Source organism: Acomys russatus, chromosome X (assembly GCF_903995435.1).
Source record: "Acomys russatus chromosome X, mAcoRus1.1, whole genome shotgun sequence".
Classification (NCBI taxonomy): domain Eukaryota; kingdom Metazoa; phylum Chordata; class Mammalia; order Rodentia; family Muridae; genus Acomys; species Acomys russatus.
The window spans coordinates 21,622,397-21,636,364 of NC_067169.1; the positions used below are offsets into that span (position 1 = coordinate 21,622,397).

At 38.6% G+C, this 13,968-nt stretch overlaps 1 protein-coding gene across 1 annotated transcript in view; it reads right to left on the reverse strand.

The window, feature by feature from the left end:
• Window positions 1-1,292: 1,292 nt before the first annotated feature.
• The window catches only part of LOC127184778 (ubiquitin carboxyl-terminal hydrolase 27-like), a 42,373-nt gene continuing 29,697 nt past the window's right edge, over window positions 1,293-13,968 (reverse strand). Inside the window, exon 2 of the mRNA XM_051141163.1 lies at window positions 1,293-2,176. Coding sequence (XP_050997120.1) covers window positions 1,293-2,176 — 884 coding nt within the window. The remainder of the gene's footprint in view (window positions 2,177-13,968) is intronic.

A 13,968-nucleotide genomic window follows, 5' to 3' on the forward strand; every position in this document is an offset into this window, starting at 1 on the left:
GAGGGCATTGTGGTCAGCAAATGATTACTAAACAGCACATACTGGCTGCACTCCAATCCCCAGTCTGTTCTCTAATCCACCTTCCCTTTGCTTAAGGCTGAACTTAGTTCTGTACATTGTCGTAGGTCAGATTGTACACAGACGTAGAAGCCTTCAAGGAGTCCAAGAGTGTATGTACGGTAGTTACTCCATATTAGACCACATTCATTTGAGCCCACCACCTCTTTGAAAGTTTGGCGTTCCATGTGCCTAGAGCACTGCAAACTTGCCTTTATCATTTCTAGCCGTATTTCCATTCTGATAGAATTAAATAGGAGTTTGATATGATCAAGTCATTCTCTTTCCAGTGGTCACTTTGTAACTGAAAAATTAAGAGTGAACCCTACCAAAGACCCCTGCTGGGGGAGTGTAGCTAAAACCCAATTTGCAGCATCAAAGCCATCATCTCTCTAGGCTACAGAGCACTCTTGCAAACAGCTTGCCATTTGGAATAAGCTTTGTTCACATCATGGGCTAGGGCTTCCTTAGTCTACCAGAACAAGTGATCCTGGCCCCATCTTCTGCCCCTTGTTTAGGCACTTCTCACAGTTTGAATCCACTGATTACTTCTCAGAATTGTTCTGTAGTATTAGGCCTGGGCTTATTTATTTTACAATTTCCGACAGTTTGGGTCTTGTGAAGAAGTGGTGGGATTTCTTTTGCAGCTTATTTGATTGCTCTCAGAATAGACTATTCTTATGGTCAGTGCATCTGGAGTGCAAGGCCAAGAATAGAGATTAGTATTATAAACCCTCACATAATCAATGCAAAACTGTAGAAAAAGGAAACATTAAACCCTGCTTACACTGCCATTCATGCTGAATTTAGTATATAAGAGGAACACAGGCACGGTAGAAAATAAATCTGCTGTTGTTTTGTATATGCCTCCATTAAAATAAGGCAGCATTGACTTCTTTGTGATTTAATTCCATTATTTTCCTGTAAACTAAAGGGATAACTGTCACTAATTGACATGGAGCAATCCCTACTTCCACCAAGTTAACAGCATGTAGACACTGATCACTGGTTATTTCTTATTCTGACTTTTCCTTGTTTGTGATAAATAGCTTGTTTATATCCTGCTGCTTGCTGTTGTATAAATGCCATCACCTGTCATCTTAGGTAAATCCTTGTGTAGCTTTAGAAAGCTTTCCATTTATTTCTTTCACATTTACTTTTTCTTTTTACATTTATTTACATTGCATGTGTGTAGTGTGTGAGCATATATGCATGTGTTGTGTTGTGTAAAGTTACTAATGTTCCAGGACCTGTTTGTGATAGAAGAGTAAATACCCTTCACTGTCCAGTACATCCTTAACACTGGCCTTGGTGATGACGGCATCATCACACTTGAACCACTGGCCCCTGTGGTGCCGAATGAAGCTGGTGTAGTGGCCGCTCTCCAGGGTTCCTTGGTGATTAACCACAGCGAACAAGGAATACTTATTCTCGTTGTTCCCGCTACTGGCTGGCAGCTGCAACTGTCCATTCATTCGCGTCTCTTTACTTGACGCCATAAATGGTGTCATATCCAGCTCCAGGGGAAAGGAAATGTACGTAGTGATCTTCCGCCTCTGTTTGGCTGAGTGTTCAAACCGTTTGAAGTGAAAGCAGGCCACAACTGGTAACTTCTTCATGGTGAGCTGTTTGGTAGATTCTTGGTAGCTTTGACAACTACCACATTTGATTTTGGCACTACTTCCTAAGTGCTCTGGCCTCGTAAACCTCCGCAAGCAGTCCGTGAGGGAAGTAATGCCTGGTATGTGGCTTTCGCCATTCACACTGCTCTCCCTCCCTGGACTCATGGGCCAGAAGGACGTGCAAGAGCCAGGCAAGTCCAGACTAATGTCCCAGCATGGGTCTATAGTGGTGGAGACACCGTGGCAGGCTTGGCAGGTGACATCGGACTGCAGGCCACCTGTGAAGATTTGGTCTATGATGCAGTTACAGTGGTTGGGATTGCTGGCCACCTTGCCAACATCGTCACCTTTGCAGTGCCTGTGCAGGACATCCAGGGCAGCAATGAGGAACTCGTGGGCATCCTGTTGCCTGTACCCGGCTAAATGACGGGCGTGTATCCACACCAGGTGCAGTAACTTATAGGGAACATGAAGAGATAGGTTTCTAGGGTCCCATTCTCAAGAGACACCATATAGACTAGACAAAACTCTGATTCTGATATTTCACATGGGTGCCTAGCAGAGAGGCCATCTCTCAGTATTGACATGCCAGGAAAGTTTGTGTTGTCAGCTGCATTGGTGCTTATAAACATATTCTTAAGTCTGAGATAATTTTATCCTCTTTGGCTAATGTCCTTTTTAGTTTGTACTGAAAAGAACCCTTCCTCCCAAAGTGGAGCTATACATTCTGGTGAGAAATGTCTGCTTGTAATTTGCTTAGTGTCCTTATGGCTGCAGCATTCAGTAGACGATAACTCCCTCCAAAGCCTATATGAAGATCCTTCAATAACTCCAGCACAGCTTCTAGAGGCATAAGGCTATGTCTCTAGGAAAGTTCATCTCTTCTTTCAAATGCCTGTTTGAGAAAGCTCAAAATGGTCATATTTATTATTTCTTCTAGGCAACATACTGCCCCTACTTCCGTTTTTTTAGTACTTTTACTAAAACTGAATTACAGCTGTGAATATATTTCAAAAATGTTTCTCAAGGATCTAAGAGCCATTCCTTTTGCTCTGGCACCTTCCTATGGTTTCTAATGCAGATCCTCATGTTGTGGGGATCCCTAACCATACAGTTATTTCTGTTGCCACTTTTTAACTGTTATTTTGTAACTGCTAGGACTCATGAAAGGATCATTTGACCCCTAAAGGAGTCGCAACCCATAGGCTGAAAACCTGCTTTCTAAAGATATTATTGTAACTTCCTTCATTCCTTTTTCACTCCCTCTCCATCCATCTTCTTGGCTTCCTTTCCAACTCTAAAGAAACATTCAATTCCCAACACCTCCCCCTTCACCACCTCCATCAATGTCCCTGTTGCTTTGTTTATTTAAAATTCTAGGTAACTCAGGCTCCAGTTATTCTTCTGGTAGCTTTCTTCCTTGACCGCTTCGTAAGTCTTGTCACAGGGACACAAACTGGCCTGATGTTCATGTGGGGAAAAATATTCATTGATGTTAGGTGGGGTAGCGAGTTAAAGATAGAGAAATTCTTTTTGCATCAATCTCTGGGGTCCAATTAGTGTCTAATCTGGGGGAGGAGGGGCTGAGGTGCAGAAAGGGACAGTATTCTTAAGAGTGAGGGAGATGGAGCGTAAATAATGTAATCAGGCTTTGTAGACCTCAGCTCAGATCAAACGCTTAACCTCTCTGAGCCTTAGTAGCATCTTTTGTTAATTGAAAAATAAAAGTCCCATCTCTGATGAACACTGAATCTCAGTAGAGACCATTTCTAGTGTAACAAATTGGCTAATACTTTTTTTTTTTAAATTTATAGAGGTATAAAAGCCGTACTCATTCAGTAGGAACACAACTTCAAGCTTTGTACTTTGACCTTTTGCTGTGGTAGAGCCTGGAGTGGTAACACTTGAGATGCTGAACAAGTGTCAGCTGTAGCTTGAAGCCCAGCCACAGCAGCCAACACTTCGCAGTGTAATTGGATTAAGCTACGCTGTAGATTAGATGTGTTAAGGGTGTTTCAACATATGGTATTTTCAATCTGTGATGGCCTTATCTATTCATAAACCTAGGTTCATTGATGACCATCAGTATGCATAGAAGGTCCTTATAGCAAGTGTTACCTACCTTAGAATCAGAAGATGGTATAATGCCTGATATATAGATTGCAGGAAAAGTGATCAAGCTTCTATTTCAGACATCTTTCAAAGTTACTTCCTCAGTTCACCCAACATCCCTCCTTGGCAGTTCATGTGTAGGAGCATGCACTCAAGAAATAAAAATCAATTCTTTTCACTAATATTCTTATGCTAAGATGTGCTACAAGCACAAAGGCCTACACTTTGGCTTTTAAAGGAGTTCACAGCCAAGGAGAAGTGCCCTTTCATTTGACAGAAACAGAATGCAAGGTTACATTGCCCAGGAAAACTACTATATATATGCATAGAGCTTGCTGGAGGAATATTATTTAGCAATGAAAATGCTATCAGCAACATTAATTTCTCTGGGCAAGTTGCCATCTCCATAGAAACTTCGTGATGAAGATTCAGCGCTCCCAGACTTAGAAGACCTGATGGATCCCTTCCCAACAGTAGAGTCAGTGACTTTTGAGCAGAAATCCTCAACCCCTTGGGGGTTGCATATCATACATATTGTACGTCAGATGTTTACATTATTGTTCATAACAGTAGCAAAATGACCGTTATGAAGTAGCAACAAAAGTAGTTGGAGGTCACCACCACATGAGACACTGTATTAAAGGGTGGCAGCGTTAGCAAGGTTGAGAAGGACTATCTCTAGAGCTTTAAATAGATTCTTCTGATGGAACACACTAACTGAGTACAGACTGGTATGGTCTGGGAAAGAGAAACACCATATTTCTCCAGTTTCTTCATGGTGACTACGAGGTGAGAAGTTGAAATAAGAGTCAAGCTTCCCTCAGAGAAAGCTTGTTAATGGGAATATTTCCCTGGGTGCCAAGAAAAAAAATTTTTTTTGCACACTTTCCTATTATGATTAACTCTGTAACTTTGGGTAAGCTGTGCATGAACACCGTGGCATGCTATGTCCTAAAAAGGAGAAATGGTTTTTCCATCATCAGTGGGAGAATCAGCCTAGGGATGCAGAGGCTGAGTCCTATTTCACAGGCTTCCCTGCATGGTCCTTCGGATCCAGGGCTTTTGGGGTTTGGAGTGAAACAGTATATATTGTGGGAGCATATGAAGTAACAGGCCTGCTCACTTCGTAGGAAATGGCCCGGGTGGGAGCAGGAAGATGATAGAAAGTTTGGGTGACTGGCAACCTTAAAAAGTCACGAGAAACAAATATCAGAGAGGTACATTTTTTTTTGTTTCTGCTCCCCTTTTTTTCTTTTCTTTTCTTTCTTTCTTTCTTTCTTTCTTTCTTTCTTTCTTTCTTTCTTTCTTTCTTTCTTTCTTTCTTGTGTGTGTATGTGTGTGTGTGTGGCATGTCCCTGAAGCAGAATTCCAAAAGAGAGACTGCAGACTTTGCTTGCCTCTGACTAAGGCTGCAGGGAGAGTGTTTCTTTCCTTACTTTGTGAATATGAACCAGTTCCATCTTTTTCTGGTCTTCCAGTACACCCTACTGATATGGGGGGTACATAAGTCCTGAAGAGGTAGATTGGGATAAGAGCATAAGTCCTGAAGAGGTAGATTGGGATAAGAGCACAACTGAGAAAAACTGGACAATTCAAGAAAATATAGTTTTCACTGTTCAGTTTCATGCAATGGATTCGTCACTATTGTTCCAGAACCTGACATATCAAAAGCCCTAAGGAGATTTACCACTCTTTAAAAACAAGTCAACACTCCAGGATAAGCTGTTGAAGCTACTAAACAAAACAGATGATGAGCATTGCCTCAAATTTCCAACATTTCCAGGCTATTTTTTGTATCTAGATTCAGGGCCTGGAATAAAATCAGATTCCTATATTTCTTTTATATTCTTCCCAAATAAAAAAAATGAAAATAAAGTTATCATAAATCGATTTTCAAACAACATAGAAACTACCTCTAGTGTTGTTGTTTTTGTAAAAAAAAAAAAATGACATTTTTCCAACCAACCACCTGCCATCCTGATGAATTACACCATTGTGCAAAGCAGCATGAGGAGCTGTAAACACCGCTGAATAGATTTACATGGTCTTATTTGAGATAGTCTTATTCTGACTGGTGTAAGAATGGTAAGGTTTAAAAAAAAAACATTTGGAAGCATCAAACAAAAGTGGATACACAATTACATTTCATTAAAATGTTTCAAAAACAAGTGAAAAAGATATTTGAGAATGCCACCAGCAATATGAAGAACTACCTATTAAGTAACAAATAATTATTTGGGACCATGTGCTGCTATTAGTAGCTCAAAAGTAACCAGAATGAGACAAGAAGATAGAATAATTAGCAATACACATATACATTATTGCTTGAACATTGTAAGTTCCCAGACAAAAAGAGCCTTGGCTCTATTACCAAGGAATTGTCTAAGGATGATTGGCTGATTAGAATTTTTATTCTTGTGGAGAGTAGGAATGTTGTAGGTCTGGAGCTAAATTATTTTGGGACTGGAGCCCTTCATTAGGCATCATTGCCGAGCTCTGAGTGTGACCTAATAGCTTTGTGATTAGTGGTTAACCCTAACAGGCCTCCAGCTTCCCCCAGACCAAAGGCTAAGGATGTCATTAGTTAGAATCTAAGCTCTCTGGCATAGATTTCCCTGCTTTACCTACCCACCTGATGATGCCACTAATGTATTTTAAAGTTGGCTTAATCTATTACTTTCTTTTACCTTTGATATATATATATTTTTTAGAGATGAGGGTCTTATTATGTGGCCCTGGTTTGCTATGACCTCACTGTGTAGATCAGGCTGGCATCAAACTCACAGAGATCTATCTGCCTGCCTCTGCCTCCCGAATGCTAGGGTTGGAAGCATTATCACCATGCTCAGCTCTTTTGTTGTTGTTTTGATTTTGTTTTATTTTGTTTTTGTTTTTTCAAGATAGGGTTTCTCTGTGTAGTCTTGGCGGTCCTGGACTCACTTTGTAGACCAGGCTGGCCTCAAACTCACAGCGATTTGCCTGCTTCTGCTGCCCAAGTGCTGGGATTACAGGAATGTACCACCATACATGGCTTTAGCTATTCTTTAATGTCTAAAAACTTCTTGCTGTTTTGGAACATAGTATTTGGGGCAACCTTAATCTGTGTTCTTGGGTCCTGGTTGCTCATATTTGACTGCAGGATACCTTTTATCCCCTTTGAGGTGAGAGCTGTGTTTTTACATCAACAACATAGACTATGAAAGGTGAGAACTCCTACAAAGTTACATGTTTATTACTTTCTATTCACCTACATGAACGATATTTTCAAACATAGCTACAATATGATTCATAAATAATAGCAAATAGTAATAACATTGATGATAATTAAATATTATGTATGAAAAGTTTAAATACACTGTTATAATGTTTTCTGTTGTCTGATCTAGAAACATATTTATAATTCTGGAGATAGTTATAGGGCTTTGTGCATGGTGTGATAGTCTTCTCCCACTAGGATACATCCCTAAGCCACTATGCAATTTATATAAAATTTAAATGTTATTTATGGCATCCTACATCCCTAAGTCCCTCTGCAATTTATATAAAACTTAAATGTTAAAATGTTATCTTCCTTCCATCCCCATTACCCACATTCTCCTCCCTACAAGTCCCTTTCCACATTAATGCCAACTGGGGTATTTGGGCAGTGTCCTACTATACAGCTTTAGCTGATCTGAAATTTACTATTTAGACCAAGCTGGTCTTAACCTCACAAATATCTGCATCTCTATGTCTCCTGAGTGCTGGAATTAAAGGCATAGACAACTGTGCCCCACCCATCTTTTTTTTTTTACCAATTAGCATAATATAAGCCATTATAAATCATTATGACAGTTTGAACAAAGTGTGTTTTAGTGATTCTTTTTTATTCCCATCAACCCCGTAGCCCCTGCTACCCTTAACCCTCCTTGTGGCCTCCTCAGTCTCTTCCATTTTCCCCCTTTCATGTCCCAAGTGTCCTTTTGCCCATAATAAGAAAATGGATCGAGCCTAGTTGTCCATTAACTGATGAATGTATAATGAAAACAGGGCATTATGGACAATGGAACTGTATTCATCTATAAGAAAAATGAAATCATAAAAGTTCCCGGAAATGGATGGATGTAGAAACAATAGTGCTAAGTGATGTGACCCAAACTCAGAAAGTAAAAAAATTGCATGTTCTTCCTCAAATGTGGACCCTAGGTACAATGTATACATGGCTATATATGGTATATATTATATTTTTATATATTAATACCTATATGTAAACATGGGTAAAGCCAAAATAATTATGTCCTTTAAACGAGAGCACTCAGAAATGTCCCTTCTAGATATTTTGAAATATATAAAAAGTACCTTTGCTAATTCTAATCACACTATTGTCCAAAAGAACAGGAAAACTTTTCCCTTCTACCTAGATGTTAGTTTGAACTTCTTGACCAATCAAAGAGATTTTCTTCCACCTTCTTACACACTTTCTTCATTGTAACCACTATGGAAGTAACAGGAGAAAATTCAGGGAAAGTATCTATGACATTTGGGTAGGTAAATAGTTTTAGGATGAATATCAAAAGTATGAGCAACAAAAGCAAATGTAGAAAAAATGAATTGTATCAAACACAGCAAAAGCACCAAGCAAAAGAATGATAAGATAATCTATACACTGGGAGACAGAGGGTAGAGTGAAGTTAAATAAGCCCAGGCAAGATCCAACAAACTGATAAAACATACCAGATCACAGAATCATATAATACAATACTTATAAGACCCAAGAAGCTCAGAAAATTAGCATTCACTAGCTGCTTCCCCAAGGTTGTCTAAGACTCACACAATTGCTTTGGAGCTGGAGACTCTTCAGTGGTGCTGCCTCTTGTGCAAGGCACTCTAGGGACAAGCTTATATTTATTGTCATTGCCAACATAGGTATTTGGGAAACGAGTGGCCCATGATCATGAAGTAACCAGGATAAAAATCAGTGGATCCCGCCCAAATAAAAGAAACTCAACATAAGACTTGATACTCTGAATATAAGAGAGAAAAAAAATAGAGACTATGATTGAATTGGCACAGAAAAGAACTTTCTGAACAGGTTCCCAATAGTGCAGGCATTAAGGCCAACAACTACTAAAGGGAGCCTCTTAAAGTTCAGTAACTCTGTACAACAAAGGATACCATCATTTGAGTGAAGAGGCAGCCTACATAATGGACAATTCCCTGGCTCCTATCTACTCATCAATAATAATGCAAAACACACAGTCCAACTTCAAAAGTCCCCATACTCTTTCAGTCTCAATGCAGTTTAAAAGTCTAATGTCTAAATTCTCTTTGGAGACTCAAGACTATCTCTTAATTGTAATGTCCTGTACAATCACCTGGGGACCAAATCTTTAAATACCTGAGCCTATCAAGGGTATTTTTTCGTTCAATCCATCACAAAAAGTTAAACTGGGGTGGGGGTGAGAAATCAGCATAGAGCAGGTAATATAGGGAATTGTAACACAAAAGACCTTTTGAAAAAGTCATATGGAAACTTATTCTTGTCATAAAGTCCCACTCTAGCTATTGGGGAAAAAAAACTGCTGGGAAAGGAAGAGTTACTTTTAAAGGTGTGGCCCCTGGTAAGTAGCTGACATTCTAGTGAAGGCAACATACTCAAGACTATATGAGCAGCATAAATTGGATTTGATAGATTTAGAAAAGGCCTTATGGTTAGGTGGGTATGTAAGGGGAATGTGTCTAGAAGAAGTTGGGCTAGGGGACGTTGAATATGATCAAAACACGTTGTATGAAATTCTCAAGAACAAATAAAAATATAAAACATCATGCATTATTTCACTTACTAATTGACATTTTTAGATTATGAGAATTGCTTTCCAGGTTTCCCAAAATGTTGGCCTACTGTGTTTCCTATTGTATTTTCTTATCGGTCAATCTAGTCATTTGAATCTATAAATTTCTCATATAGCATCATTGTATCTAAAATACTGTAATTTCTAAATACTCTGACACATTTGATGACATCAATTTCTGTCTATCAGAGAAAACGGCTTTAAAGTTCAGAAATCATGTAAAATTATGGAGCTGAAGTTGGATTCCAAATAAGTTACAGTTCAGTAATGAATTTGTGAATGTCCTTTATAGCTTGGTTGCATTTTTTTCTGTTATTTCTTTTCCTTGAATTTTAAAAGTAGTCTTATTTCTGAAAAAGGTCATGTTTTTGAAGAAATGAGTTGTTTTTTTCTTTTGTTTTTGCTATAGCCTATGTGTGAGATTGAACTCAAGTCAATTCACTCTTTCCTGGACTGGACAGTGATTATCTCATTGAATGGTTTCTAGCTAGACTCCTCTGATGCTTCTTCAGTAAGCTCAACCTTGGCCCCTAAAGCCTGGTGTATTTTCTAACAGCCTGTCAAATAAAAACTGATGCATTTTCTAATAGCCGCAACCAGAGGATGATGTTACACAGTTTCCCTCAAACTCCTACCCTGATCTCTCACCAACGAGCCTTTCTGAGAAAACTTCCATCTGCCAAAAGTATTCACTATTTGTTTTACCAGATGCTTGAGGATACATATAGCCTTCAAATCCCACTCTAAGGGAGGAGAGGCATGTCTCTGAGTGATGCAAGCTAGCAAATCCAGATAAGTTTCACAGGGTCTAGACTCCTGTTTGTGCAGTACTAACTTCTCATTTCTAACTGATCTTGATTCTTTGTTCCTACTCATCTCTTTTGTTGTCACTGTAAGATGCCTTGTCACCTTCACACATATCAACACTGTCTTCAGTTAGCGATGGTCTGTTCCTTCTATTGCAGAAGTGTAGTTTTGATTAAAATCTTCCAGTATTACTTTAAGTAGTGGCTTTATTTATTTTTGGTAGGTTCCTTATCTTCTCAAAGAGCCTTTAAATAGTTTTGAAGCAATGAGTTAAATATTTCTGTTTAACTACAATCCCCCCCCTTTCCCTCATTTTAATGTACTTTCAAATGAAATTACTCTTCTTTTGCAATTTGAAATATTACTGTATTTATATTATAATATAAATAATGTATATATTATTTATATTGCACAGGCCAACATTTTAGTGTGTTTTTATGACTGAGAAAAATGTTAGCCATCTTTTATGCACATGTCTAAGAAAACTTCCATTACTCTATAGTGAAAAATCTCATTAACCATTTCTACATTTTTTTTAGTAAAACTGAAGTGTGATCATTATGAAACTCTCAGTAACACAGCTAAGCAAGTTGCTCTCATTTTGTCAGTTCTGTATAAAAAAGTGTGTACATTTATCAGATAAAAATTTTCATTTTATTTAAGAAGTTATACCGATAGTTAACTGTAGCTCTCACTCCCTCATCAAAGAAGCTTATATTTGCAGCAGGTGGAGGTTGTTATAGAGCTGCACAACTCATTAAAATGCAGAGAATAAGTGACCGTGGGATGCACAGATCAGATTGGCACAAAACACCACTGATTGCTAAGGCTCCAAGAACACTGTGGAAGAGGAGGTGGAAAGATTATAGGAGCCAGAGGACCAGAACCTATGCTGTAAGATACTGTCTTCTAGGCATAACGGGAGAGATCCCAACAATACAGTTGTCTAAGGAAGACCTGCACAATAACAACACCAGTTGATATGCTCCCTTGAATGGGGGAAGTTTCACAAGGCTCCACCTCTATATGAAGAATTACAGCCAATAAATGGCTGTTGAGAAAGAGAGAATCAGTTTTATTCAGGGACGATCCCCTCATAGGTTATCTAATACTAAGTTGTCAGCCTTATATGCATATAACATATGAATAACACCAAATGAACTAGGCAGGTTGTATTTATATATGCATATATATGCATATATATGTATCTATGTGCATGTGTAACAATAATAAAGAGGAAGAGATCATGAATTTGAAAGAGGAGATACAGAAGGAACTGGAGGCAGGAGAGGGCAGGGTGAAAATTATGTAGATAGAGTACTCATCTATAAAATTCTCAAAAATAAAAAATTTAATAAAAAGTGTATAGATGTTAGTGAAGTTGTGGAAATATATGCAGATACAGATGAGATATAATTCCATAGAGTATAGTATATGTATGTATTATTTGTTTATTTTTTATTTATTTATTTATTTATTTTTATTTAAAAAAAATTTTTTTAACATTATTTTTTTTTTTATTAATTTATTCTTGTTACATCTCAATGTTTATCCCATCCCTTGTATCCTCCCATTCTTCCCTCCCTCCATTTTCCCATTATTCCCCTCCCCTATGACTGTTCCTGAGGGGGATTACCTTCCCCCTGTATATTCTCATAGGGTATCAAGTCTCTTCTTGGTAAACCTGCTGTCCTTCCTCTGAGTGCCACCAGGTCTCCCCCTCCAGGGGACGTGGTCAAATGTGAGGCACCAGAGTACGTGAGAAAGTTGTATCACACTCTCCACTCAACTGTGGAGAATATTCTGACCATTGGCTAGATCTGGGAAGGGGTTTAAAGTTTACCTCCTGTATTGTCCTTGGCTGGTGCCTTAGTTTGAACGGGACCCCTGGGCCCAAATCAGCCTATCATATTGTTCTACTTGTAGATTTCTAGGACCCTCTGTATCCTTTTATTTTGCTGTTCTCCCATGCGTCTCTCATTTAGAGTCCCAATAGGATGCCTTCCCCTCTGTCCCAGTTTCCTGGTAAGTGAAGGCTTTTGTGGGACATGCCCCTTGGCTAGTATGCAGATATAAGTGAGTATATACCATTTGATTCTTTCTGCTTCTGGGTTAACTCACTCATTATGAATCATTCTAGCTCAATCCATTTAGCCACAAATTTCGGGAATTCCTTGTTTTTAATAGCTTAGTAGTATTCCATAGTGTATATGTACCACAGTTTCTTTATCCACTCTTCTACTGAGGGACACTTAGGCTGTTTCCATGTTCTGGCTATATGAATAAGGCTGCTATGAACATGGTTGAGCAAATTTTCTTGTTGTGAGCTGGAGACATCTTCTGGGTATATTCCAAGAGTGGAATAGCTGGGTCTTGAGGAAGCCCTATTCCCATTTTTCTGAGATAGCACCAGATAGATTTCCAAAGTGGCTGTACTAGTTTGCATTCCCACCAGCAATGAAGGAGTGTTCCTCTCTCCCCACATCCTCACCAGCATGTGGTGTCGCTTGAATTTTTGATCTTAGCCATTCTGATGGGTGTAAGATGGAATCTCAGAGTTGTTTTGATTTGCATTTCCCTGATGACTAAGGAGGTTGAGCATTTCTTTAAGTGTTCTCAGCCATTTGATACTCCTCTGTTGAGAATTCTCTGTTTAGTTCAAGCCCCATTTTTCAATTGGGTTATTCGGTTTGGTGGTGTTTAATTTCTTGAGTTCTTTATATATTTTGGATATTAGACCTTTGTCAGATGTAGGGTTGGTGAAGATTTTTTCCCAGTCTGTAGGCTGTCGCTTTGTTCTCTTGACAGTGTCTCCTGCCTTACAGAAGCTTCTCAGCCTCATGAGGTCCCATTTATTAATGTATTATTTGTATTGATTAAAATAGCAGATAAGTCTCACAGAAAAAGATTACACATGTATGTGCATCTCAGGCAGTTATTTTTCACATTTGTCCTACCACCATGACACCATCATTTGTTCATCATTCCTCGAGTATTCCTCATGTTCACTAAATGTTTTCTGTCAACAGCTTTAAAATAGTTGGAATGTCATTGAGTTTCTGTTTTGTTTTAGCATCAGGGAAGCAAGCCACGTTCAACATCTAACACTATTTGTATGTGTGTAAAAGGGTTTTATGTATCATTATTGGTATAAGCAGATGAAACATACATTCACAAATACAGATTTTAATTTAATGGCCACAATTCTCAATTTAAACATTTCTTGTGGCCTTTAGACTTATTTTAAATAAAACTTTATTATAAAAACCTTGAAAATAAGGATCATTTTATTTCTTAACTAATTCTACCATAACTGCATATTAACTATCCTAACTGCATAGAAGTTCATTGAGACACACTTTGGGTTAATCTCACGGATTTTGTTGGTGTGGGTTGTAGGCATAAGGTTATTGTGTAGTTTAAATTCTAATTTCCTCTCTAAATGTTGAGTAAACTCTGCTCCCCAATTGCCCCCCTGTTACATCAATAAAGCAGCTTACAGCCAATCCATGAATGGGGGAAAGAATAGGGCTGGACTT